The 12,754-nt window shown below is 38.3% G+C and overlaps 1 protein-coding gene across 5 annotated transcripts in view; it reads left to right on the forward strand.

Moving 5' to 3' along the window:
* The window catches only part of PREX2 (phosphatidylinositol-3,4,5-trisphosphate dependent Rac exchange factor 2), a 177,790-nt gene extending 171,325 nt beyond the window's left edge, over positions 1-6,465 (forward strand). For all 5 annotated transcript variants that reach the window (XM_065053725.1, XM_065053728.1, XM_065053726.1 and 2 more), the window contains one exon: positions 3,237-6,465. In XM_065053725.1, the coding sequence (XP_064909797.1) occupies positions 3,237-3,282 (46 nt within the window). In that variant the 3' untranslated portion in view covers positions 3,283-6,465. The remainder of the gene's footprint in view (positions 1-3,236) is intronic.
* Positions 6,466-12,754: the final 6,289 nt, after the last annotated feature.

The following is a 12,754-nucleotide window of genomic DNA, read 5'->3' on the forward strand; positions in this document are numbered from 1 at the left end:
CGCTATCCATAGCCTCACAGAGAGTCTGTCTGCTGGGTTCTGACCATTTACAGTCTGAACTTCTTCTTACACTATTTGTTCCCCTTTTCTCAGGTGTCCCAGTTTCTCCCAGTAGGGAGTCAGGCTACTGCTCATCATTTGTGACAAATCACTGCACGTTGTTCCATGCCTATGCTCAAACGCACTCTAGAAAAGGGTGTACCTTAAGTGTACAAGATGTAAATCTGAGTAGCAGCTGCTGCTCAGTTGCTGAGTAGCAGCATTTGTTGGAGCATATATGCATCTTGCATGCCTCATAAAGGAGATTAAATAAGATCCAACTGAAGTACTGAGTCTAGAGTAAACCCATCAGCAATAAAGACTTGGCTTTTACCAGCCGATGAAATCATCCCTTCTCGCAGTAATGATTAGCCTAGAGGAAATCCAGGACCAAAACTGCCCAAGCAACTGTCTTGCATTGTGGGAACCTGTGACAGTAGAGTAACATTTTATTACAGTAAAAGCTGTGAGAAGCCTTTTCATTTTTTAACTGTATGGTTTTGGCCTTAAATGGGCTCCTCTTTCATGACATAATTCTGGAGACAGACACAGAACTGTTGCAAATGAAGCTTCTCCCACCTCTAAATGAAAAAGCACTTATCTAGATTCAGAGCTTTTGTGATATAGGAAAAATCCAAGTTCTTATAGCCATGAGATATTTTTTGGCTTTGCACCAGTTGAGAAAAGATTGCCTCTTTCCAGTTGACACTCCTACAACATTGCAATTCAAAGCTAAAGAAAAGTTATGGGATTGCTCCTGGAACATAGAATAGACATCCAGATGGACCCAGCATGCTTGCCAGTCTGCAGCCACAGCAATGTCACAGGAATATCTCATTGAGCTCAGTGTTCAGGGCATTTGGTGTTCCATGGGAGAAATAAGTCATGTAAGTCAGAATTGTTATCAGCAGGAGCAATATTTTTGATGTATAGGTAAACAATACTGTGGGTGCTCAATTCTTTGCCTTGAAAATAATTTTACCATTACATTTGGTTCCATTTAACGTCACTTGGCAGTGTTCTCAGTTCTCTGCAGTTGCCATTGTTTTCTGTCTTTACTCAGCTGATCTGTTCATACCATCTCAAATAGATGTTCCATATATGTTGACCCAGAACTGTTTCTGCTCGGTACCATCTTCAGCAACTGCAGCTCCTTAGGGGCTTATGCAGCCTTGTTGTTAGTTTGCTTCAGAATTCCCAGACAAGTAACGCCAAGACAAGTAATCCAATGGTTACCGTTTAACCTGAAGAATACACAGACCTTGGTACTTGGGTCTGAGTTTTTCTACTCATTGTTCCATAGAAATTAGATTTTGTTACAACACCATCAAGAACTAATCCCACTGCAATTACTTAGATGAGATTCTGACAGTAATTTTATCTGCCTTTTGCCAGCTTTGAATATTACTGTTTTATTGCACCAGCAGAATCAAATAACTCAAATAGTCCCTGTTGATTTTTCTCTGCATACTTTTCTGTATAAAGATCAGGCCATCTTATTCTCTCATTGGTATACAAATACGAGATACGTGTGTATTGGCTGATGTATGGCTCCGAAGAAATGCATGGCGTCTGCACAATGTGACCTTAAAGGATCACATTTCTGAATCTGCCAGATGACAATGTGGAAGAGCCCAGTGATGTTCAGAAGACATTATGGTGGAGGTTTGAAAGAAGGTTTACACTTGCTGTTTGGCTAACAGAACTGATGCTCCCCATTCCTACCGCTTCATAATCGCTTCCAGTTGAGATTCAGAGACAAGTTATTTAGCCCACAGCCATTTTGTGTTGTCAGTGTCCTATGGGTTTTAACTCCTAAGGGAACTGAAAACTGAACAGCAGCGATCCTGCCCTGCTCTTGCATAGCCACAGGAGGCTTTTTCTGACAAGATGTGCCTGGATGTTGAAGAGGCTTTCAATACCCATGGGGCAGCTGTATATACTGTGCCTCACATAATTTCAGCAGCAGAGCATCGTGCCAAGAAGGCACCAGCCCATTGATCGTGGATTGTTTGTGGAGCCCAGCCACATTTACAGAGTTTTGTTTTCTGTGTTTACTTGCAGTATGATTTCAAAATTTACGATTAGTTAAAATGGAGTCATATAAATTAATACGTTTAGCAGGCAAATTTGCAAAATACCCTTGGAGAACTCAGAAACCCTGAGCACCTTATATATCCCTAGCACCAAAGCCATTGGGTGATTCACCACCCTGCCTGTAGCCAGACCTACCAAACCTGCCATCTCGATTGCTTTGGTATTTTAATAACAGAGATTCTTCATGTTAATTGCTGATGCACATGCTGTGTCTCTTCAGTTTTGGATTCTGATGCTTTTTCTCCTTCCCGTGACACACTTGGTCTCTTCTCTTTGCTGTTCCTTCAATGATACAGAGGAAAATATGTAATCTCCAAATGAGATCATGTCTGTTGCTGGTTCTAATTGCTGTGGTTGCAGGGGAGATACTGTATGCTGGACATACTTACTGAAGAGAAAGCCTGAGGTCAGAAGGATTGCCACTCATTTTCAGTATTCCTAACATTAAAGTTTCAAACACTTGCTAATTATCAAGTCCATGTAAAAGTGTTTAATAGGAGTTCAAAAGCCTTTCTAAATGAAGGAGTGGCTATTTCAGTCAGGTAGTCATTTAAACTTAATCTTGCTGATCTTGACTTCATACATGTAGAAATGGGACAGGGGGAGAGGGTATGCTTTATGTTGGCATGTCACATGTCTGATATTTGTCTTAGGTTCTTCAAACAGCATCAGTTATATGGGGAACTGTGTTAGTATGAGGTCAGACTGTGCAAAAACAAAACAAAAATGGAGGCAGTTGCATTCAAGCAGCATTTCCAGTTTAGAAATTTAGAGCAGCAACTGCTATTTGGATTAATGGAGACTTAACTTTCTCCAGAATGGAGTCTTCAGTGCAGAAATGTGAGAACTTGATTAAATGGAATGTCTGTATAAGATTACTTAATGATGTGTGTTTTAATGATAACCACTTTCAAGGCAAACATTCATGCTCACGAACAAGATTTTACTGGGCTCACACCAACGTTATCAAACCGAATTCAGTGCCTCTTGTTTTACAGTGCAGAAAGACTTAGATTTAGTTTGTGTTTCTTAAGTTTACTCATTTTAATAATGACCAAACTCTTGGTATAACAATTGCTTTGTTCTTTTGTCATTGGCAGATTATACAAGCTATGCCAGCCACCACCACCTGTTGGAGAAGAATGAGGAGAATTGCTCCAGAAAATAATCCAATAATGGCCTTTAGGATACTGGGACTATATGACGAAATTGAACTGCATGATAGCAGCATCTGCCTTGGGCTTTGATAAATTAAAAAAAAACAACAAAACTTTACTCAGGATAAAGAAAGAAATACCGTAAATGTTCTCTATGGGCACTGAGAAATGACTTCCAAAAAGCATTTCTGGAATCTGTGCACTCTGGCCTTACACTAGTAGGACAGGAATCTTCCTTGGGAATTTTACACTGGAATCGGATTCATTTGATGTATCTTGTTCAGCCACATGATAGCTATAGCCAGCAGCTTGAAAACAAATGTTTTGTTCAGAGAGAATTAATTCAGTTGTACACTCTACAGAATGCGTTCTTGTGGAAGGAATAAAAGGCTAGATAAACTAGGCTCAGAAATGAGCATGCACTTCATATGGGGCCCTTTGCACTGATAATCCCTTTTCTCCTGTCACCATGATAATTTCTCAGAACGATGACTTTACTGTTTCAATGATAAGTGAGGTTTAAAGGTGGAAAGCTCATCTCAGTTGTGTTTAGAGGCTGCAGGCAGACTGCTGTGATGAACCTGTGCTTGTTATTAGTAAACTCAGCTGTGTCTTAAGCAACCTCTGTCATATTTTGTTAGAGAAGAACCTATTAATATATGGCATATGACATGAAGTTTTTGCCCTTTTTAGTTGCCATTATAATGAAGGAGAAGTAGTATAAGTCTGATCTTCATAGTTAGACTGAATTTCAGACTCTGTCTAATGGATGTTTTATATTATTGCTCGTCTGCATTTCTGAGTTTTCCAGAGTTGTTTATATTCCTGTATAACACTATACTAGCAAATCTACTTAAGGCGAGGATGAGGCACTATTGTTATGTTTAACTGGAAATGTCTTTGGTTTAAGTTGTAGCACAGTTTGGGGTTTGATGTTTTATGCGACCATTTCCCATATTTTGCCAGAATTGTTTCATATAGCACAGTTCTGTGGAGTGGTAATTGTCATAGATTTATTTTGACATTGTATTGAGTATTTAGAGGGCCCAGGGAAAATACGTCTGCATTTGGCTGTTCTTTTGGCCAAAGAATTCTCACAGAAAATGCCCCCAAATGAGGTTTCATTTATGAACACGTGAAAACAAAAACTATTCTCAAATAATTCTACTTGTAGCAGTAGCTACACATTCTATCAAAGCAGGACATACACTGTCTGAATAAAATGTATTTTTCGTACAACAGCAGCCTATAGTTATGTTGTAGCAATCAAGCTCACACTATAGTCGTTGCATGTTATCTAATTATTTATGAAATCTTCAAGTATATCAATCCACAATGAAATACATGAGACTTCAAAATGAGCTGTACTCTTGCAGAGAGTGTTCATATATAGGAAATTTAGGGGACTTGTTACTTTTCTCCAAAGGAGGAATTAGAGCTCCTACGTTTTTCAGTATTCTTAATGTTTTTACACAGACTTTAACTTTGCTAAGAAAATAAATATTTTTATATATCCACAGATACATATGTCTGTGCATATATGTGAGTTTCAATATGTATATATTTATATAGTCAAATCAATTACCTGTGCATCCTTAAATGTAGAACGTTTGCCTTAAACTATAATGAAGACATGCAGTAATGAACACTTCAGTAACAGTTTTGCCTTTGTGCTTTGAAGTTTACACTCTTTCATAGTTACTGGAAGCTGTGGGACTACAATGTTTTTATTAAACAAACAAACAAACAACCTAGAAAACGAAGTTTTACTCTTTAGAAGCTTACTCTTTTTGTCTAGGATGACCTAATTCCTGTATCTAAGAAAGAGTCAGAATTTCTGTAATTGGTCTTCTAGTCAGGATCTCGTATTTCTGGATGTGTTTAATTCTGAGAGGCAGTATTGATGAGGGTCATTCCCAATCCAGCCAAAAGCAGCAAAAATGTTTCATTTTTGCTTGTTCAGACGCTGGGAGCCCAGAGAATCCACAACCTCTTTGTGCTTAGGATGGTGCTGGTGTCAGCCCCGGCCATGAGCTCCCGTCTTCCTCTGAGATTTGCCCACATGAGTTTTGGTTTCTAACAACAAGGCAAGTCAGCTGCATGGAGCTGCTAATCCTGTAAAATATAAAGTAGAGGACAAGATCTTTTGCTTGCACACACGCAACTAGTCATCACTTTTTCTTTTTAATTGCATTGAAAATGGTAGGAGTGCAAATATGCCAAATTTTCTCTCTGTATAATATGGTAATGTGCAATTAATTTTGTTGTTGAAAACATGGCGTAATAGTCATTTATAAACACTGAAGAACAAATAATTATGAGCTGGTCACTGGACCAAATTCTTTGGCTATTGTTTCATGATTGCGCATCAGAAATCTTGACCTCTTGTTTTTGTATCTGATTTTTAGCTCTTTATTCTTTTTCACCCCCTAGAGGCAGTTTTCAAAACCTTGCTCAGCACTACGAGCTTGCTTGGTGACCCATACTGCAAATTGAAGTATCTCTTTAGCCAAGCATCAAAGGGGCTGAGAAGCTCAAGCCCTGGTTTTCTGGGATCACAGGTAAAGATAGGATTTCCAGAGAAGAATGGGCATCAATGTCCCACCGACAGTCTATGGAAAGTGGGTGCCTAATTTCTCAAATTTTCCTTCAAAAACCAGTGTTCACTTGAAACATTATGCAGCTTTTCAAACTGCTTTTCTCGTCCCTCTGTTTTCAGAGTGCACTGCACATTCTAACACAGCTGGCTTCTGATAACATCAGATAGACCTCTAAGAATCCCATTCTTAAATTATAAACTTACATCTGTTCAGTATTAAAGCTATTTATCTTGTTTGGTATATGTAGACGATGTATTTGTTCCTTATGCAAGGCGCACTTGCAGAGTGAAAAAAAAATCCATTCTCACCACAGTATGTTTATCCTCTCATAAATTTTTAGACTTACAGATGACAAGAAGAGATGACCAAGACTGATGATTTACAAGAACTGTGACACCCATAACTTGTTGAATCTTTGCTTCTACAGCAACAGATTTTGCAGTCTGGTTTTAGGACAATGTGTTGTACCCATTCAGGGAAAGCATTCTGTATGTAATTTGTACTTTCTGATCCAAGATGAGTGTAATTCTTCTGGGAATAAATGCAAAGATTTAGAGACGTACATTACCAAATACTGACTACAGTGATTCAGTGGTGGTCTGTGGGGGAAGTATAGGAGATCTAACAGCTGGGAAGGGAGGGCTAAGGGCCAAGAAACAGTGAAGTTTCCATAGGGTTCATACTTGGAGAAAACTTTGGTTTTGATTTTAAGGTAGAGCTGGTGATGTTTGGCCTGTCTTTGTAACTGTCATCTGTGAACAATAGGATGCTAAACAGTCTTTAATCTATGAAAATGGCCATTGATTCAGTCCAGTTCCCCAAATTAAGTGTTTTGTAACATTTATTTTGCTTGTAGATTGTAAATGTAAATTAATACAAAAATGTATATACTCTAGTTTCTCAATGTTCAACATTTTTGTGTTTAGGGATCCATTTGAAAGTAAATATTCCCACTATCAGCTGAACCAACCAACCAACCAATTTTACGTCCATTGAGAGAGCTGCAATTTTTACTGGCCTTTTTAGATAATTTTCACTGCATTTTAGCAAATGCATCAGATTTTTGGGTTGTTTTTTGTTTGTTTTAATGCAGTGAATAGTGGTCAGAACTGCTCTTCTGTGTTTTATAGTCAAAACAATTAGCCTTAAGTTGATGAGAATTCATAGTAATCATACTTTGTTTCATTTGTTAGAATCCCCTAATGGAAAAAAATGAACCAGTTTTATTGATCTGTTTTTACGCAGAGAAATTCACAAGCAAACAACCGTGATTTTTTTGGTTTTATTAATTCATTGTCAGATGTAGAGTGTGTATATATATATTTAAGACAATTGCCTGAGTGTGACTATATACATCATGGTTAAGCATGATGCTAAAAAAGGAAAGTATCTTTCATTTCTTTTCATTTAAATTGTGAAATCAGTAGCTGTAGTATATATACATATTGTTCCATACTCTTTCCTTTGCAGCTATTTCATATGTCCGCCAGCATTTTACGCATATTTTGCACCATTTTTGTTTAACATTATGGAGAGAGGAGAGTTTCTCAAGCTAATGCATTGCCTTATGTATTTTATCTCTGTACTTGTTGATAAATGCAGGTAGTGCTTTTCTAATTGTACTCCAGCAGCACACTGGCATTGGTCAGTTAGATGCACAGTACATACCTGTCTCAGGATACCTGGATTTTTCATCATTAGGTTTTGAAGTATAAAAAGATACTGAACTCATATTTTTATATGCTGACAGTTGTGTAGGGTTTTTTATATATATACTGTATATATCAATCAAGTTTTCCTCAAGATAAATGTATTATTAGGAATGTTTCCCTTTTCCTGCTAGAAGATGTGTTTTTATGTTTTCTTGTTCTGTATGTATAAATGAATATACAGCATGCACACTCATGCAGATGCTCACTCCAGCAAGAAATTCAGATTGTCCAGAGGCCAGTCAGGGAGTCATTTCTTACATTCTTCTCCAGAAATAACACTTCCATGCTAGAAATCCTATATGGCTAGAGTGGAACTACTTTAGAAATAATGTCTGCTTCTATTTGAAAGTCCAGTGGAGTATTCGAAGTAGCTGGGACATTTTTGCCAAGTACTTGGATTTGGACTTTCATTGGAATATCCACAACATCTCCTGTGGGTGTGTGTCTTCTCTCTGTACCATGCACCAGATTTAACACTTTTTAACTTTTTAACACCCTGTATATAGTGTATGTATGCAGTTATACTTGTGTTACACTTTAAAAATGAACTTAATTTCTGCATTGAGTATTGCACACTTTTTTTCAAATGAAGAATATATTGTTTGTAACGTCTCATTAAGCACAAGAGAACATTACTGCTTTGAAATACTACATATAAGTACAGCCATACACAGAATCTCTCAGTGAGCTTTGTTTGAAAACAAACTAACAGCTCTGTGGATAGTTGAGTAGGTAGATAGAAGTAACCTTAATGTTAAATATTCTTGAAACACAGATTTAAATTACTTTTTTTTTGTAAAGTGCCTGGGTAGCATACTTTGAATCAGTTCCTATATTGATTATGGGTTAAACTAATACTGTGTACTTCTAGATCTATGGTTTATTTTTTTAGTCTACATATTAAAGACTGGAATGGTAACAATGTATTACAAAATGTCAGCAATAAAACCATTCATAATATGGTCACTGCAAATCTCTTTATTGCAAGCAAGAAATAAATTGGGGAGGAGGGGGCTGGGCATCTTTGAGCCTTTTAGTGCAGCTGCCCTACGTATTCTGCTGCAAGAGAACAGAAATTAAGCTTGTAGAAATAATTGTTTATAATAAGAATCTCTGCTGAGAACGCAGGCACAGTCTAGGTTCATTGCTGACAAGTGTATCTTTATAACCAGCAGAAAACTGAAGCCTGCATGAGCAGTAGTCCCCAGCTTTCGGCAGCTGTATTTTGTGAATGCTGGAACAGACACGGGCATTAAAATTCCTTTCTGGGCCCTGGTGCTGGTACCACCCCAAGAAGATCCAAAACATTCACCATTTCTTGCATACCTTGTATCCCCTCCCCACCACCCCAAAAAAAAACCCAAACAAAACCCAAACCAAAACAAACACCAAAAAAACGCACAACCCACTTGATCTTTTAGAGCTTCTGGCTACGGGTGGGATCCAGGGGTCTGAGGAGTTGCACTGAATGTTTCTTTCATAGGACTGAAAGCTGATGAAATATTAGACCTCACTGAGCAGTTGTCTCTACATGAAGGGAGTTCTGATTTCTGCACGGTTGTTGTGATGAAGACCAAGAGGAACAGTGGAGGTAGAACCAAAAGCAGCTACAATGGTTTTGTAAGATCCCTTTTGCTTTCAGTCTTCTGCTAGCAGGGAGGAGGGTGAGGATGAAAGTATTTCTGGATAAGTAGATTTCAAGATATAGATTACTTCCCCCCCCCCCTCCCCTTTTGTCGTAAGTATTCCTCTTTCCATTGTTTGGTGAAGGAAGGCAGCATGGAATTTTTGAGAAGTATTGAGAAGCTGAAGTGACCAGATGATTTCAAACATGGCCTGCTCTTCTACCATCGTAAGTGGTTTCTTTTTTTATTGCTCCTCATTTCTGTAGTCTTGACTTGCTGCCATGAATACATCAGAAATAAAGTCTGAAGAATTATCTTCTTGATCAGTGTACATAATGGGAATATATAGTGCTTTGAAACAACTTCTGAGAAAGATATCAATGACACCATGATGGGTGTCCAGTAACTTCTCGTCTTCCATGAGAAAGTATTGCTGTCATTGTGATTTGAATGTCAAAATGTCTGCAAAGGGACTCGCTACACGTATATGTCAGAGGTCATATGAGACATAGCGTAAGTCCACAATTCAAAATTGATAATGTATCTTTGCCTCACATCAAAGTATGTGTCAGCTAATCTTTCAAAGTTAAGACACTTCTTTTACTCATAAGCTTACTTGTACTATGTATTTGATTGCCCTTTTTTTAATATAGCTCATTATGTCATACAGAAACAGGATAGATGATGCTCATGTTTTGCCTATACTAAAGAAGTGGAATTGCTAACAATTACTTCATTCTTGCTTGTAGAAATCTTAATGCTCTAAAACTGTTTTCCCAGGTTCCTTGATTCCTCTCCCTTGGACATTTCTGCTTACATTTTCCTCTGTGGAGTTGCCAGGGTCCTGAAGAGCTAAAAGGCCCTAATTGCTCCAACCAGCCTCACCCCTGCACCCACTGGCCGTGGATCTGGGGCAGCATTTCAGCTCAGGCCTGGGCAGCTCCTGTCTCCAGCCTCATCTTCTGGGTGGACACTGAAATGTGTGTTCTGGGGAGCTTTGTCTCTAGTCCCATCTTCTGCTGTTTCTGACTGGATTTTCAGGATGGACCCTGCACCTGATTCTGCCTTATCTGATCATCCCCAGCAGAGCCTGTGGTTGTCCTGGTCCTGCCAGGGGGAGGCCACTGTGGTCACCCACAGCTCCTGGCTTGTCCTCCTTCAGGGACGTGGATCTTCTCTTGCTGCTCCTCAAGAGGAACACCCAGTGCTGGTACAGGTTCTGCCACGTCTAACATATTACTGGCTTGTGTTGCATTAGAGCAGATTAATGGATTAGATTTCTGTTGGTGTCCAAAAAAAGCCCATTTCCAGTCACAAGATGGATGGGAGGCATCTTCCATTGATTTTTATTCTGGGACTAAGGGTAGCATCCAAAAATGCTCTTGAGCCTAATTTGATGAAAAATATTTCAAAATATGTCTCCAGAACGTGACAGGACAGGGGGAGAAAAAAGAATATTGGTTACTGAGAAAGGTGTGCAAGATAAGACAAGTGCTGAGCAGTGTCAACACAGCAATTAAATGTCCTGAAGATTTGACTTCAGTTTTTGCAAGTTTTTAGCACAGTTGATATGTCATTAAAAAACTGCATCCTTTATAAGAGACTCAGTGTAAATTCCTACTATTCTTACTAATATCCAGAACTTTTTTTAGAGCTCTAGGTTTTAGCTAGTCATGTTTTGTTCTTGTTATTTACATTTCTTGATCAGAGCAGGAGGGATTTTAACATCTGGAAAAAATAATTGTTGTCTTTCCTTGTGAAGCATAACAGCCTCTAAAAGTAGGAGGAAATTGTACTGGATATATTCTGGGAGCATAATCAAATAAAAGGAACACCAATAGGTTTTGATTCTGCTTTCATTTAAATGAATAACCCAGTTTTCATCGACTACAGAGAATGAATCCATAGTACTAGGACTATTATGCCAGAACAGGACTAGCTTGAATGCTTGTCAACATGTTTAGTTCACCTAATTAATGAATCTATTCATGTCTCAAGACAGAAAGCTTGACTGGAAATGAGAAGCAGACCACATGTAATCAATGGGGTTTTGTCATCAACCAGCCATACAGTAGTTCTCATCAAACCAATACAGGGCATGATTGCAAGCAAATGAACATCCGTACTGCGTTAACTGAAGTCAGTGCATCATCACAAAACTTAATGACAAAGTATCAATCAGATTAAGACAGAAATAATGTCTGATCCTGATCAGTGCTATTTGCTCATATTGTAATACATTTCAAAATATGTTGAGTGACAGTTGAATTCAAATTCAAGACAAAGTAAAGCTTGACCAAATGTTTAGCAGTATCTTACATGCTGTTCCGAAATAGGAAAATACATAAAGCTTTTATATATTAAAAAGTTGGGTAGGTGTTAGGAAGTTTGACAGCACACCCTGGAAAACTGGTAGCTTGGGAAACATAGGGAAATAATTACAACCATGTGCCAATTTTAAAGGACATCTGTGGGCCTGATACAGACAGAACAGACAGTAGGCTTTCATTTCTGGACTAGTTCCCATGACTAAGAGAAAGCATTAATACTTGAAACTGTAACGTGGGACTAAACTGCATTATTGGGATATTTATCACAATACAGTCATGAAGAGAAAGAGAACTTAATCCTTATCTTTAAAGAAACACACATTCCCTACCTACTCATAGCTCCAATTTTATTTACTGTCTACAGTAACAAAACAATGTGTTAAAAGTGATTTTAAGATTTTATAATTCCTTTCCCGTTTCATTTAATGAATGCATTTGATTTCATTTAATAAACTGATTTATCCCCCTGCTCTGGCAGAGGGATTGGACTAGATGATCTTTCGAGGTCCCTTCCAATCCCTGACATTCTGTGATTCTGTGATTCAGGTGAGATGCCTTTCAGAGGAACAGTAGAAGTTAAGACTCCAGCCACACTGATGTTATGGGCCTGATATACCTTCAACATCTCTCTTGAAGGCCACAGTCTGTTTGGAGCTCCCTGTAGCAGCACTTGTCCCAGTGGTGAGCAGTCAGGCAAAGAGAGGACTCTGAAGATGGAGGAGTGACGGAAGTGCTTCTGCTGAGATTGTGGTAAAAATGCACCCCGTTTCCATTGCAGTTTAGCTATGATCTAAATGAGCTTATAGCAAAATCCACACTCAAGTATAGTGAAAATAAAATACGAGCCTTGCTGATGGTCTTTCATATGTCTGATTGGTAGAAAAATGGGAAACAGGTATTCTGCACCAGTTAGAATAAAAGTGGGACAACTGCTTATATCATGTTTTAGAATGGTAATAAAGCTCGAATGAGAAGGGCAGAAAAAAGAGTGGGAAAACCCTACTTCGTCCCTAGGTATCCTTAATATTTAAATTTCCTTTAGGCCACAGCAGATGAAAAGAGTGAGGAAGTATCCCCCATTATAATCAGGATTTCAATAAAATTCAAAGCACTTCAAAATTTTCTCTGAAGAAATAGAAAGCTTGGTATAAACTGATGAAATCATTCTGCTATTCTTCCACTCTCCAAGTCCTA

This window comes from Columba livia, chromosome 2 (assembly GCF_036013475.1).
Source record: "Columba livia isolate bColLiv1 breed racing homer chromosome 2, bColLiv1.pat.W.v2, whole genome shotgun sequence".
NCBI classification, from domain to species: Eukaryota; Metazoa; Chordata; class Aves; order Columbiformes; family Columbidae; genus Columba; species Columba livia.